We start from the raw sequence: 15880 nt of genomic DNA on the forward strand, positions 1-15880 counted from the left end.
AGCTCACACTTTAATGCCAGTTGCTCACAAAGTAAAATTTTTGCACACAAGACTCCACAGCTTAGAGGGACTATCCCCAGTGAGTGCCTAGAGCATAGTACCCACCAATCTGTTCTAGGTGCTCACTGGTGATAGTCCCTCTACCAGAGTATGAGGTGAGCGCAGGAGCAGGACGAGTAGCAGCTGTGCCTGCCTGACCTTCCTTTTTAATCCGCCTGGGGGCCATCCCCGTGTCAGCTCAAATTGATTGTCTGAATGCAGCCATATAGTCTAAAACATTCTGCAGCTTAGTCTGTATTTTGACTAGATAGCAGCCTTGCAGCGACCATTTGCTAATGATGAGTACAATAGGTTTTATTCTTTTTTTGCAGTAGTTGTTATATAAGGAGTTCAGTGAGGTTTGGAAAATGATCCTTTGATCAGTTGTCTCCTCCGTTTTTCCCTCCATCTTCACTGCAGGCCTCTTCTCACCTCTGTGAGTCAGCAACACAGTCCAGAGTGATGTAGAGAAGGAATGTCAGATAAAATCTGAAATTATATAGTTGTTCTTTTTGGTTTTCATTTTAAACTTGTTTTTAATGGTTGTATATTGCCTAGAGCCTTATATTGTGGAGAACAACTGATTTATAAATCAAATATATAAATAAACTTTAGAGCTGAAAAATGTGCTAAATTAAATCTAAACAATATTTCATACATCTTAAATCCATTTTTGCATTTCTGTGTGTACAGTCATAATTTTATTCTGGTGTTTTACAGGCCGAAAATTATTTCAATGCCAATTGCTCCTTCTGGAACTACTCAGAACGAACTATGATGGGATATTGGTCCACTCAAGGTTGCAAGCTAATTGACACAAATAAAACACATACCACATGTGCATGCAGCCATCTAACCAACTTTGCAATCCTCATGGCCCATAGAGGAATTGTGGTAAGCAACAGTTGCTCTAATCAGTGACTTGAGAAAACCTAGTTATGTGTCTAAATGAAAAGGGGACTTAGGGCCAAACTATATGCTACATCTATCACATAAACATGTTAGATGTAACCATGGGAACTTTCATCCATATTAGAGCTGTGATTTCCTCATAGGAACTCAATTTGCAAGTTCCACAGGGCTTCATTCAGTAATGGACTGTTGTGGGGGGAGGGATTTCCACCAGGGACCCATTGTGGGCCTGCATTTGCAAGGATTCAGTGCATACACAGCCCTCTACTCCACAGGCCCATGCAGCTATTATATGGCTGCAAAACCTCATGGCAATTACATGAAGATATTGGATTTATATCCCGCCCTCCACTCCGAAGAGTCTCAGAGCGGCTCACAATCTCCTTTACCTTCCTCCTCCACAACAAACACCCCGTGAGGTGGGTGGGGCTGGAGAGGGCTCTCACAGCAGCTGCCCTTTCAAGGACAACCTCTGCCAGAGCTATGGCTGACCCAAGGCCATTCCAGCAGGTGCAAGTGGAGGAGTGGGGAATCAAACCCGGTTCTCTCAGATAAGAGTCCGCACACTTAACCACTACACCAGACATGGCAGATGTAACACATAGTTTGGAACTTAGCCAGAAATGAACATTATTTCTAAATATTTCTGGTTATCTCATTTCTTGAGATTCATATCATTGTCATGTTTCACAGGTCCAGCCTTAAAATGTTTTTAAAAGTTTTTCTATCCCTTGAAAACAATTTCATACAAACAAAAAATAGAATTATTTGGTCAGCCAAAATAGGATTCGGCTCATTATATGTAATACTTTTTATTGTTATGAAAAACAAATAGTCTAGCCCATTGATATACAGCAATATTTATGTCCCCTCTGCTGCTTTTAACTGTGAAAACCTTTTTCTTCCATTTCCTCTCCAAGTACCTTGTAATCCACTAAAATGATTATGTGATCCAGATTCATATTTTTTTAAGTCCTGTTTATTTAGTTTTTTTGCTGGATTTATATCCCATCCTTCATGCAAGTGGGCTCAGAGCAGGTAACATCAAAGTCAGATAGACACTGAAAACCAGTTAATACAATAAGTTCTTTAAAACAATTAAAACAGTTAAACAATTAAAAGATGGCAGAGTATGCATAGCATTACAATATAACCTCATGAGCTGGACAGATGGTTATAGGAGTCACACCAAGCTTATATAGTACCAATACTCTGCATGGGCAGATGGATAGCATGGAGATGGCACTAAAAGATACATTAATCAGCTCTTACCTGACCAAAAATATCCAGAACCTGGCAAGCTATCATGCTTTGTATAGAATGCCTTTATTTTATTTATTTTTTGCTGTCAAGTCTAAGCTTGACTTATGGCAGTCCCACAGATTCAAGACATGGAGAGGTGGTTTGCCATTGCCTGCCTCAGCACACAACCCTGGTATTCCGTGGAGGTCTCCCTTCCAAATAATTACCTGGGCTGCCCCTGCTTAGCTTCTGAGATCAATGTAGCCTGACCTATCCAAGTCAGAGATAGCATAGAGTGCCTCAGTAGGTTTATTCACATATTCTTTCAAGGATCATGCAGTTTATACAGAAAAGAATTCTGATTCTCTTGAACGTCCTTTGAAATAATAAGAATACCTTCTTTATATATTAAATACCAGCAATTGTCCTTTTCCAAAAAGTGCCCTTTATATTTGTTACTATAGCATGTTCCTTGGGGAAAAAAATATCCATCCCAGATGTTCATTTCTGTACTGTTAAAGACCTACAGTTTTCATATCTTCACTTTTTTTTTCTTTTGCCAAGTTAGGGTCCTGTGTCTCCCTTCAAACAGAACAGTAGTTTCTAGGTGCTTTCTCCGAACATAATGTTGTGTTGTTTTTATCAATGACCATACTAATTTTATTCACTTCATCATTTGCAGTACAAAAATGGAATGCATGAGTTACTCCTCACTGTCATCACCTGGGTAGGGATTGTCATTTCCCTTGTCTGCCTGGCAATTTGCATCTTCACTTTCTGTTTCTTCCGTGGCCTTCAAAGTGATCGAAACACAATTCACAAGAACCTTTGCATCAACCTCCTCATTGCAGAGTTCATTTTCCTAATAGGCATTGATAAGACAGAATATAAGGTAAGCTCTCTAGACATAATCTATGGTTGTGTTTTTATCTGTCTGTCTATCCCTGAAAAGGATTGCAACATTGTCCAGAGCTAGATATCTGGTTGCAATTACAGAATTCCCAGTCGCTTGATTTTCATCTTCCATTTCTGCTTCCAGGGGAGAAACAAGGGGAGGGCTGTAAGAACAAGCAGCAGGGTTACACATCTTCTGGTTCTACCCTTACACAAAGCCCCCCTCCCCCCTCCCAGTGCACACATACATGCTTTGTACGTCAGAAGGGAAATAAGAAAGTGGGAATCTTGTATTTGCTACTAAATGTCAGGTTCTGCTGTAAAGCTGGTGCTGTTTCTTCAGTTGAAGGAGGATTGCTTTTAAAAATCTTGTGGCCTACTTGTCACAGAATGTGAGTATACCACACTGTAGCTTAGATGCTGCTTTACTTAGACTATCTGTGGACAGTGCTGTAAATAAGAGATAATGAAGCAGAAGCAATAGAATTTCAACAGCAGAGTACTTTTGATTTGCACCCTAGTCCTCCCTCCATGACCTGTGTCCTGACATTGTCACTTCGTGCATTTGCCTGCTGGTAATTACAAAATATGTAGAGCAGAGGACAGGAAAATGGATAGCATCATGACATCAGTGCACAAGTAAATCATACTACATGTTGCAAAGATAGAAAATTCATGGAAAGACTATTGGTCTTTTGAAAGGCCAGTATTGTGCAGTTTAGTCCTTAGAATTCTGCTTTTGACTCAGGTTTCTGTCTGATACTGAGAATGACCAATGTAGTACAGGGACTAATTTGATCAGAAGAAGGAAAGAGACCGAACAAGATCAGAAAGATAAATGCTTAGTAGACCACCAATTAAGAAACAGTTTTGTTCCAGTAACCTGTAAGCATTAAGTTGGTGTTTTTGACACACTATGACAACAGATCAGATTGGCATATTGGTGTTCCTCACAGTGGGGAGGCCAGCATGATTAAGTGAAAGAGCATCTGTTCGCCATTCAGAAGGATCCCAGGTTCAGTTTCTGGCACATTTAATTTTAAAAAGAATGAGGTAATAGCTGATGTGAAACACCTCTACCTGAAATGTTGCTGTCAGTCCAAGAACACAATACAGATGTCACTTATCATATCTTATAACGATCATATCTTATAATGATCTAACTCATTATAAGATAGCTTCATGAGCTTATAGTTGTTTAAAACAGTTATTCTAATTCAACAAAAATTAAGTGTGGCTATTAAGATACACGATTCAACATGTGAGTCCCATTACAATGTGATCTAGATGTACCTGCCAATCTGCTTCTCAGGTATAGTAATAACATATTCCTAAATCTCAAGACAAAGGGTATCATGGTTTTTGAAAACAACTCCTCTTAATAATTAAGTCATTTGGAACCATTTCATTCACTACTTGGCTACAGAGAATGGAATGTACTTGGCTAGTGATATGATAGCATACCTTCTTAAAATAGAAAAAGGAATGATCTTTGAGATGAAGGAAAGACAATATTTTGAAAGTGGCATAAAGATTTTAAACAGAAGGTATAAATAATACATCTAGTAGTAGGGTATCTGCACCAACTCATCTACAATATAAATGTTACAGTAGAGTGTTAACATTTCACTACCAAAATTAATGGACTGCTTTCCTCACTTGATATTCCATTATATTAAAGAATGCAAATACGCACACATTTCCCATGTCTTGACGGTGTTGTAGTTTGTATTTTATTGTTTCCCTTTCTTTGCAGATTGCATGCCCAATATTTGCAGGCCTCTTGCACTTTTTCTTCTTGGCAGCCTTTGCCTGGATGTGCCTAGAAGGGGTGCAACTCTATCTCATGTTAGTAGAAGTATTTGAAAGTGAATATTCTAGGAAGAAGTACTACTATGTAGCTGGCTACCTCTTCCCTGCCACTGTTGTTGGGGTCTCAGCAGCAATTGACTATAGCAGCTATGGAACACAGAAAGCGTAAGTAATTGCTAGTGACCTGAGTGTTTTTCAAGTGAATATTTTGTTTAAGTGTGTTAGCTCTCAGGGAGTCCCTGACAGATTAAAATAGCAACTGAAAGCTTTATTGGTAAGAGAATAGCAATGCTGTGTGCAAATTCCAATACAGTCTTTTGCAATTTTCTAGGTTCATAGGATTTGTACTCTGGAGAGGCAGATTCTAAATTATGGCCTTTCTTTTTAACACAAAAGATTGACCTGAAACAAATTGGAGAAAAAGTAAATAACTTCTAGGCTTCAAATTGAGTAAAAAGAACAAACAATGAATGAACATTCTTCTTAACTTAAAGTATGTAACTAGCTGAATCACCTGGTCTTCTTAAGCTAATGCCTCATTAGATCTCTTTGTTTAACTGGCCCTCTGGCTAGCTCTATGGATGATGATAGTTCAATATTTTAGCCCATATGTTTCACTTTGATAATATTTTACCATGCAAGAAAGAACAGGATTAAAATAAGACAGCTGCCTTTTATTTATTTAAAAAAAACAGGTATTTAGAAAGTGACAGAAAGTAGTCATAGAATATTTCTGAGGATTTTAGTTGCTGGAGGCATAAATGTGCCTTCCAATAGTGCTTACTTTGATGAAATTAGTTACAGTATAGGTAGATACTGTTGAATACTTGATTTTGCTGCTGATGAAAGATAAATAAAAGTGATTCAGCAGGGAGCTGTGGTATATGAAAAACAAATCACTAAGTGAAATAAAGTCCTGATAAGCAGATGCTTAATTTACTTTAATACCATTTGGTTTGGTTTTGTTTTTTGCTTTAACTATTCAATTCCCTATTGGATGCTGGGGCATTTGATTTATATTTGGCTGTTCTGCAGCAAAACATGACATGTAATCATTTTCTGACTTGGCATTCCTTGAGGATGGAAAAAGCAATTTTGAGTGTTACCAAGAAAACCTATGAGGAAGGGGAACTCTAAATGCCTAAGTTTGCAGGCCTATATCAAAGGCTTCCAGAAGGAATAACAAAGTATCATGTTTGTGACCACAGTAAATGGTTTTCTCTGGAAGCCATCTCCTCATAGCAAGTCCTTTTATCCATCACATAGTGTAAAGGTCCCTTATATAGCAATGTTTAGTTATGCTAAAACACAATACATGAGTAGGTAATTAGCACACAGTCTTAATGAAGAGCCTAGATCTAACAGCTGTAGGTTAGCATACATGTGCCCACGAGCAGACTTTTTCTGTTTCAAATTACCTCATGTTCAATTCAAAAACTACTTAAGGAGAGAGTTCCACGATCCATTTTATTGCTCTTGGAGCAGATTAAATTATTTTTGGTATTCATTATCATAAATTATTGGAGTTATTGACAGCCACTGTGGTATGGTGGTGAGTTAGACTAGGATTGGAAAAAAAAAACAGGTTCAAATCCACTCCTGACTATAGAGTTTGCTGGGTGAACATTGAGCCAATCTTTGTCTCTCAGTCTAGCCTACCTGAGAGATTTGTTGTCAGGATAGAATGGAGGAAAGAACTCTGTATGCCACTGTGAAATCCTTTGAAGAAGGTTGAGACAAAAATATACTATATACAGTTCTTAGACTGTGGCCAGATATGAGAAAGTGAGACAGCCACAGGTATTGTACCCATTTGCAAGACTGCATTGCATGTGCACTTCCACCAGGTAGTCTCTAGGGGAAAAGATCACATAATAGTTAGGAAATAATCACATAAATAATGCCTATGGTTTGTGCTTGTCCCAGGCAACATAGAGTCTATTCAGCATAGTCACATAACATTTCTTCTTTTTTTCCTGAAACAGTTGCTGGCTCAAGGTTGACAACTATTTTATCTGGAGTTTTATTGGGCCTGTTACCTTCATTATTTTGGTAAGAATACCTACCTCTTCTATTCCAGTTAATGACAGTTATAAAAACTGGTACTAGCTATGTTATCACATGGTTCCCCTTATAAGAGGAGCATGTTGCTGCTGATTTTATGAATGGTTACAGTTGGCTTAGTTTGTTTATTTATTTGTTCCAGTTGCTCCTTATTCTTTCTCCAGAGGAGCTCAGAGGAGCTTATGCATAGTTTGCAAGGGATGTGCTATCCAGGCACTGCTCCGTTTCAGCCATTAAACTGCATCTTGTGCCTTTCCAGCATTCCCTCATACAAATCCATAAGGAACCTTTCAGTGATGCTTTCCCAGCATTTTCTGAAAAGTAATCAAAGTTATTATATCAGAGTTAATTATTTATACCAGATGAATTGATGCAAAATTAATTTTGCCCAAGAAAAAAATAATCTTAAGCCCTGCTTGTAGCCCAGTTCTGTAAGCTCCTATATGAACCTGTATGGCAGCTAATGTCAGTCCATAGGATCAGGTTGCCACTCTTTATGGCAATTCAGTTCAGAGGAGAGATGTTTTCAGAACAGATCATGTGATATGTACAGTTTGTATCGCTCATATATGAACATATGAAGCTGCCTTATACTGAATCAGACCCTTGGTCCATCCAAATCAGTATTGTCTTCTCAGACTGGCAGCGGCTCATAGATGGTCCTGGCTCTGACTGCATTACAGTGTGAGCAAATCTGATAAAGCAAATATATATATACTTTGCGTTCTTGTTTGTATATAATAAAAAATACTTCCAACCAGGGCTTTTTTTGTAGAAAAAGCCCAGTGGGAATTCATTTGCATATTAGGCCACACACCCCGATGCCAAACTAGCCAGAACTGCATTCCTGTGTGTTCCTGCTCAAAAAAAGCCCTGCTTCCAACTAATAATTTCATGGTTTAGTGGTTTTCAAAAAATGTTCTAGGCTTTGTTTCATTCTAAGGAACTCTTATTAATGGTGCATCCTCAGAAACATTCTTTGCCACATTAGAAGACTACTTTTGTTAAATGAGTATTCCTCCCCCCTCCATTCTGCACATGAGAAATGTCCATTATGTAGCAAGCAGATTATTCACATTTCACAAACAAGGACCTCTTTTAAAAAGTTCTTTATCTCTCAAGTGTCACAATTGATGTAAGTGTGCACAGAAAACTTAAGACAGCATAGTTCTTGGGCTCATGGGAGCCATAGTTTCAGAAGCAAGGAATTAATGAAAACCATCCTCATCCCTGCTCCCCTGCCCCAACTTTAGCATCATAATTTAAAAGTGGTAGCTTTTGATTCAATATACTGTTGTGCCCACCTGTTGGGGATACTTTAAAAGAAATGCTACAATCTAGTGGAATGCTGCAGTTGATCGTTTTCCTCCTACTTGGTACTTGTTTTGTCATGTGCACAGTGCAAAGTACAGGGCCAACCTTCTCCAGATCTCAGCCATGATAATGTTCTTCATCTCCAAAGTAGCACAAAGTATCTTCCAGACTTGCAGTACCTGACAGCGTCTCACATGGTTTTCTGTACAATTCAGGGGGCCACCTTCTGTGGCTCAATAAAGTGACTGATGGTAATGTGTGAACCAGAATTTGTCTTGGGTCTTGACTGTCACTTCAGTGAACCAGTGCTTTTTTCCTTTTTAGCAAAAACTGCAGTGTTATTTACTATGAGTACTTTATCTTTATCTTTCTCTCTCTCTCTCTCCCTCTCTCCCCCCTCCCCTCTCTCTTTAAATAACATTGCAGTTTGTGTGGGCCTTGGGCATTGCTGCAGATATTGGTGTTTCCTCATAACCAGGTCAGAGTGAAAACCGGGGTGAGGGACATTTAATCATATTGACCATGTAACTCAGAGTCTACTATTATTTACCGGCCATGACATTATTATCCTCCTGCAAATCATTTAGGCTGAGAAGTGAAAGGCCTTTGGGAGCAGTATTCCCAACTTCAAAAAATATGAAACAGCAGGTAGCAATCACTGCACAGTTCCTGGGAGTAATTCTTCTCTGGCAATTGCTTTGCCCTCTAATCGTCCCAACCAAAAGAAAAAAAGTGTAATGATCCCAGAACAGTGTAATGTGAACAGTATTACTGAAGAGTAGCTGTTTGTACACATTAATGTGCATACATTATCAGTAGCATTCAGGAATTTAAGATTATAATCCTTGCAAAAATCTGGTGTTGTGATGATTGTAGTACTAGAACTATTGCTGCTTCTGTTTAACACAAATAACGTGCCACGCACAGTATGACTGGAGGCTAGGACATGACTTCTCATGCAGAGCATATATGTCCAGCAGAATATTGAGAATGTCATCTTGAATGTTAAAGAATGTATTTCTAGATTACATGGAGGAGTTCAGAATATCTGAATAATGCCCTACTGGGCTTATTACAGTGATCCAAAATGAAATCATTAGAAAAGAAATCCCTTTTTCATCCACATCATATTTGTGCTTCAGGCTTGAACAATTTGTTACCATTATACAGGTTTATGAACATTTTTTTAATTCAATCACAGAGCTGGTTTTATTACACTTGCAATTTGAGATTTTATTCTTCTCCCACAAATACACAAAATCTTTATTGATGTTTCCTGCCTTTGACATACATGTTCAAGGCCTGGATCCTCCTTTTTTTTTTTTAAGATAGCCATAATGGTTTTTAAGATAGCCAATAGCATTAGTTGCTATTGAGCAATCTTGGGTTAGAGCAAGTAGCAAGTTGTACTGCAAGATCTTCATCGTTGTCCCTGTGCAGTCCCACACATGGGTTATCCGCCAGGATCGAACCCAACCTCGGAGAATTCAAAGCAATCTTACAGTGTTAATTTTGGCGTGCACTTCCTCTCGTCCTGGGGAGGAGGCATCCACTGTGCATGCCTAGATGAGAGGGAGGCGCTCCACCCACCCAGTTTCTTCTTTACCGACGCCCGGGATACACCTACCTCGCTGAGTCTCCTCTCTTCATTGCAAACGTCACCTTGTTCTCCTGCATTTCTCCTCATCGTTTGTCTTCGTCTTCTTCTAACTTCATCACCAGTAACGTTAAAAAAATTATCTTTCTATCCCTTTTTTCTACCCTTCGTCCCTTCCCTCCCCCCCCCCCACTCTCCTGGGTGGATGGAAGGGAAAGACAACAAAATCACTTTTAAGAAGTGTATTCGGTGCGGCTCAAAAATCCCATCCACGGATGGACATTCTTTATGCCTTTTTTGTCTTGGTGAGGCCCTTCGTATGGACACTTGCCTGCATTGTAGTCAATTCGGAAAACAGGCAAGAAAAAACCGCGCGGCTAGACTCAAGTCATCTGTTGGAGTCGTCGTTGCGCCCTACTATGTCCCATACTTCAGGATCTCAAATCTCACCATCTTTCCTATCTACTCAAAAGGAAGTTGCTCGACCGGCAGCTTCCATGGCCTCGGTTCCCAGCAAGCTTAAGTCCGGGAAACACTCTAAGAAGTCTGACGATTCTAGAAAGAAACATCGCACAGAATTGACTAATAAAGATCCCTCGGGTTCGACATCACTGAAAACCAAATCGAAGACGGGCCATAGGTCCTCGGATTCGAAGTCTCCCACTATGACTTCTGCACCGCACCCGACTGTCTGCACTTCGACTTCGATATAGACAGCACCGACTTCATTGGAGGTCTCGGCGCCCATCGATATCGTACCTCTCGAGGTCGTCCATGTTCATTCTCGGTCTCCATCACTCCATGGGTCATTGCCAGAGAATATTCTTGACACCGAATCTCCAGAATCCACACACCGGAGTCAATAAGCTAATCTTCTCGGCACACACTCCTTTCGGGAAGTTTTGATACCTAGCAGACAACAGACGCCTAGCAAACAGTAGATAGTGACACCTGCATCTCCACTCTTAAGAGAACTTTTGACACCAAGAGAGCTATCCACTCGAGTCCGAGCCGAAAGATCTCCTAGTCATCACAGGGAATGCTATTACTATTATAGTCCATCACGTTCCAGATCACCATCTCCTCATAGGTACCAATGGTATTATAGGTCACCTTCCTCGGATTCACATCGGTATCGGTACCGTGAAGACCCTGGACACCGTGAAGACCCTCTGTACCGTGAAGTGCTTTATTATCCTACACATCGAGAGCACGCATACCATGAAGATCATCTACGGTACCATGAGGACATTTCTTACCGACCCCGTGAAAGTCCTTATCGACGCCGAAAGTATTACACTATGGTATCAAACCATTGTCTCCAGCTAGATCGACTTCGGTGTGTTCGGTCTCTCCTAAACAACAGATGGAACAGCCTTCCCTGCTGACCAAACAGATAGCAATACTTACCAAGCCCATTGATATGCCCATTGAAACTCAGGAAGAATCTGAAGCTGAACAATCAGATTCCTCCCATTCAACAGCCTCAGCTCCACCTTCAGCAGCCTATGACATCATCAAGCCTGCTGACCTCTCACCCTCAGAGGGTTCTAAATCTAACTTGGATTTACTATCCAACATGGCAAATATACTTAATATTAAACAGACTACTGACGCACCTAGAGTGTCGGATGTAGTCCACGACTTAGTATATGCAGACCTGCCGGCAGGCTCTTTTCTCCCTATGCTTCCAGTCCATTTGGAAGCCTTGAAAGAGGCATGGGATAAACCCGCTTCAGTTCCACTGACATCTAAATGAATTGAATCCCTCTACAAGATTCATGCTCCTGAATCAAAATTTCTCTTTAATCATCCGGCACCAAATTCCATGATCGTGCATTCGTCTTCAAAATCTAAACAAACACGCCACCTGGTTCCACCTGAAAAGGAAGGGAAGAAATTGGACACTTTAGGAAGAAAGAGCTACTCACTTACCACTGCTACTTCCAAAATTCACAATTATTTGGCCTATTTTTTGGCATATACTTTCAATCTGACCTCCCAACTTACCACCTTGGTCCCCGCCCTACCGGATGCAGCACAGAAGGAAGCTTTGCACATCCTTCAGGAGCTCTCTCGCGTCACCAAGCAGCAAATTAATGCAGTGTGTCATGCTGTGTCATGCTCATCTAGGACTATGGCTACATTGATTGCTCTACGCCGTCATGCCTGGCTCAGGTGCTTGTCACTGCAGCCTGACATCAAATTCAAGATAGAAGACTTACCCTTCGACGGCCAGGGTCTCTTTAATGCCACCACAGATGATATTCTAACCACTGTTGATGACAGTAGGAAAAGGACTAAAAGATTGGGAGTTATTCAACAGCAATCCCAACTCAATCGGCAGAGAACCTGGAAACCGTCATATTATAAGCGTTGACAATCGCCTCAACAAGCTGAATTCTGAAAACGTAAGGCTCCTCTGGCAAAACAACCATTTCAACAAAGAGCGCGTCCACAACCCTCAAAAAAGACAACACCGGCTCCAAAGCAGTCTCTTTGACTCCTCTCTCCTACCTCTCAATCAGTTATAACACCATCCAGACACCACCAGACTACGACCATTCTACCCCATGTGGGAATCCATAACATCGAATTCATGGGTCCTAGCGATCATCCACAGGGGCTACATTATAGAGTTCTATTTGCCCCCAAAACTCCACAGGTTCATACCTACACCCCCCTCTCTTCCTCTACAAACAGAAGTTGCCACCTTTCTAGACAAGGGAGCTATAGAACCAGTTCCACCGCAATTCCATCGCATGGTATGCTACTCCCGTTATTTTCTGGTTCCAAAGAGGGATGGAGGGCAGTGCCCTGTACTGGATCTTCGAAAACTCAATCTCCATATTCACTACAAAAAATTCCGCATGATTACTCTGCAATCTATCCTACCACTGATTCCGAGCAGGCCTGGATGGCGTCGATAGACCTACAAGATTCCTACTTCCACCTCACCATCAATCACCATCACAGAAGATTCCTCAGGTTTGCTATCGGAGATCAACACTATCAGTTCCGTGCTCTCCCCTTCGATCTTTTGACAGCACCTAGAGTCTTCATGAAATGTATGGCGGTGATGGCAGCCGTACTCCGGCAACAAAAAATCTCCATTTATCCTTATATAGACGATTATCTGGTAGTAGCTCAAACCAAAGAACAACTTCAGAAGGACATTTCGTCCACTCTGTCCCTCCTGTCTGCGCTAGGTCTTCAGGTCAATCTTGCAAAATCCAACCTGAATCCCACACAGAACATACAATTTATAGGGGTATATCTGTCAACGACATCACACAAGGCCTATCTCCCAGCAGACATAGTGCATCATATCCAATCCTTGGCCACTACCATAATCACGCACCATACCCAAACAGCCTTCATCTTCCAACGGATGTTAGGTCTCATGGCAGCCACCACCTCTGTTCTCTGTTTTGCAAGACTTCATATGCGCCGTCTTCAACTGTGGTTGGTTCGGACATTTTGTCCACACCGGCAACACCAAATGACTCTACTTACGGTCCCATCCCACATTATCCCATCTCTAGAATGGTGGACGGTGGATCGTCATCTCTTGGCAGGAATGCCGTTCGTACAAACACCTCCATCTGTGATTGTCATGACCGATGCCTCCAAGTGGGGATGGGGAGCCCACTTGGGAACGTTGACAGTTCAGGGACAGTGGAGGGATTACGAGAGATCCCTTCACATCAATTGCCTAGAGCTTCTAGTGGTCCACAGAGCTCTGAGGTCCTTTCTGCCATCTCTTCACAGTCGACACATTCAAGTCACCTCCGACAATGTAGCCACTGTTTTCTACATCAATCGGCAGGGAGGTACAGCCTCTGTTCAATTGTGCAAACGAGCCCTATCCCTATGGCACTGGAGTATCGTTCACGGCATTTTCCTGACAGCGGTGCACCTGCCAGGAGTCCAGAATGTTCAAGTGGACACGCTAAGTTGTCATCTAGTCAACGACCATGAATGGACTCTCAACCGTTGTTACCGGTACACAGTTTTCAAAAATTTCAGAGTTCTGAAAATAGATGTCTTTGCATCTCCAGACAATGCCCAGTGTCCACACTTCTACACTCATGGTCCTCCATCCCCGCTATCTACAGAGGACGCCTTTCTCCATCGGTGGTCCGGGACACTGCACTATCTATTTCCACCAATTCCTCTCATCACGAGAGTATTGCAAAAAATAAAGCTAGATGGGACCAATTGTGTTCTGATTACACTGTGGTGGCCCTGTCAACCCCGGTTCACCACTCTCCTCCTCCTCTCGAACAGCACGTTCCTCCGACTTCCTCAAGTTCAGGACTTGATCTCCCAACAAGAAGGCAAGGTTTTGCACCACAATCCGGGACTTCTAAGATTGACTGCCTGGAAAATCAGTTTCTGAATTTTCCATTGGATGTTCGTCATGTCCTACTCAACGCAAAAAAAACAGCCACCAGAAAATCTTACTCTTTAAAATGGAAACGTTTTTCAACTTACACTGTTCTACACAAATTCAAGCCTGAACTCTCCACTATAGCTGAGATCCTGACCTGCACACTGTCCCTCTCTAACTCAGGACTGTTGTACTCTTCTCTGAGGGTCCACTTAGCGCCCATCTCTGCATTCCATCCACAAATTGAAGGGTGCACTGTTTTCTCCCACTATGCTACTAAAGCCTTCCTGAAGGGGATCCTTCACCTTCATCCCCCATTCCGTCAGTTTCATCCCATCTGGAGCCTGTCTCTTGTGCTGAGCCAACTAATGAAGCCACCCTTTGAGCCCATGGCATCCATTCCTATGCATCTCCTCTCCTGGAAGATGGCCTTGCTAGTAGCGCTTACTTCTGGCAGAAGAGCCAGCGACATATGCACTTTCAGAGCAGACCCTCCATACACTATTTTTCATCATGATAGAGTTGTTTTACGGCCTGACCCTTCTTTTCTACCCAAGGTAGTCTCACCGTTTCATCTAGGAAAGCCATCTACATTACCTGCCTTTTTTCAAAGCTCTGCCGACGCTAGTCGACGGTCCCTACACAATCTGGACGTACGTAGGGCCCTTGCTTTTTACATTGAGCGGACACGTCCATTTCAGAATGACACTAGACTCTTTGTAGCATATGCAACCCACAATCAAGGCAATAAAATCTCAACACAGAGATTTTCAAAATGGATTGTGGCTGCTGTTACATTATGCTATCGACTGGCTAAACAGCCTATACCTGAACATTTACAAGCTCATTCCACAAGAGCGGTTGCCACTTCATCAGCCTTCTGTAAGGACGTTTTGATGGAAGACATCTGTGCTGCTGCGGACGGGTTGTCTCCATCTATGTTTGCCTCGCACTGCGCTTTAGACTTCTGTGCTCGGCATGACACGTCCTTCAGGCAGGCTGTACTACGGTCCATTTTTGACTGATGTCTCCAGTCGCCTACGCTGTAAGTACACTATTGCTTATCATATGCATAACCAACTTTTGCCCTTTGGTTACAGATCCAGCACCCGCCTCCAGACAAATTAGCTTGCCAGTCACCCATGTGTGGGACTGCACAGAGACCATGATGAAGATAAACAGGTTTCTTACCTGTAACTGATGATCTTCGAGTGGTCATCTGTGCAGTCACACACGCCCGCCCAACCTTCCCCAGTGCTGGTCTCTTGTTCTTGATTAAAAATTTTCCTCCTATACAGTGGCTGGAAGAAACTGGGTGGGTGGTGCGCCTCCCTCTCGTCTAGGCATGCGCAGTGGATGCCTCCTCCCCAGGACGAGAGGAAGTGCGCGCCAAAACACTCTAAGATTGCTTTGAATTCTCTGAGGTCGGGTTTGATCTTGGCGAATAACCCATGTGTGTGACTGCACAGATGACCACTCGAAAATCATCAGTTACAGGTAAGAAACCTGTTTTTGCCATGACATGCCAAGAAAGTAGTGCTTAATTTCTCTTTTGGCTAGGACCCCAAACAGCTCCCTGTCCCCAACACTTGCTTGTGCCAACTTACTGTGTT

General features: G+C 41.9%; 1 protein-coding gene across 21 annotated transcripts in view; it reads left to right on the forward strand.

Annotated features, from left to right (window-relative positions):
- ADGRL2 (adhesion G protein-coupled receptor L2) overlaps positions 1 to 15880 on the forward strand; it is a 266626-nt gene that overhangs the window by 227913 nt on the left and 22833 nt on the right. For all 21 annotated transcript variants that reach the window (XM_060232098.1, XM_060232101.1, XM_060232099.1 and 18 more), the window contains 4 exons: positions 760 to 933; positions 2876 to 3085; positions 4844 to 5064; positions 6885 to 6951. In XM_060232098.1, coding sequence (XP_060088081.1) covers positions 760 to 933; positions 2876 to 3085; positions 4844 to 5064; positions 6885 to 6951 — 672 coding nt within the window. The remainder of the gene's footprint in view (positions 1 to 759; positions 934 to 2875; positions 3086 to 4843; positions 5065 to 6884; positions 6952 to 15880) is intronic.

Source organism: Heteronotia binoei, chromosome 2, assembly GCF_032191835.1.
Source record: "Heteronotia binoei isolate CCM8104 ecotype False Entrance Well chromosome 2, APGP_CSIRO_Hbin_v1, whole genome shotgun sequence".
NCBI lineage: Eukaryota > Metazoa > Chordata > Lepidosauria > Squamata > Gekkonidae > Heteronotia > Heteronotia binoei.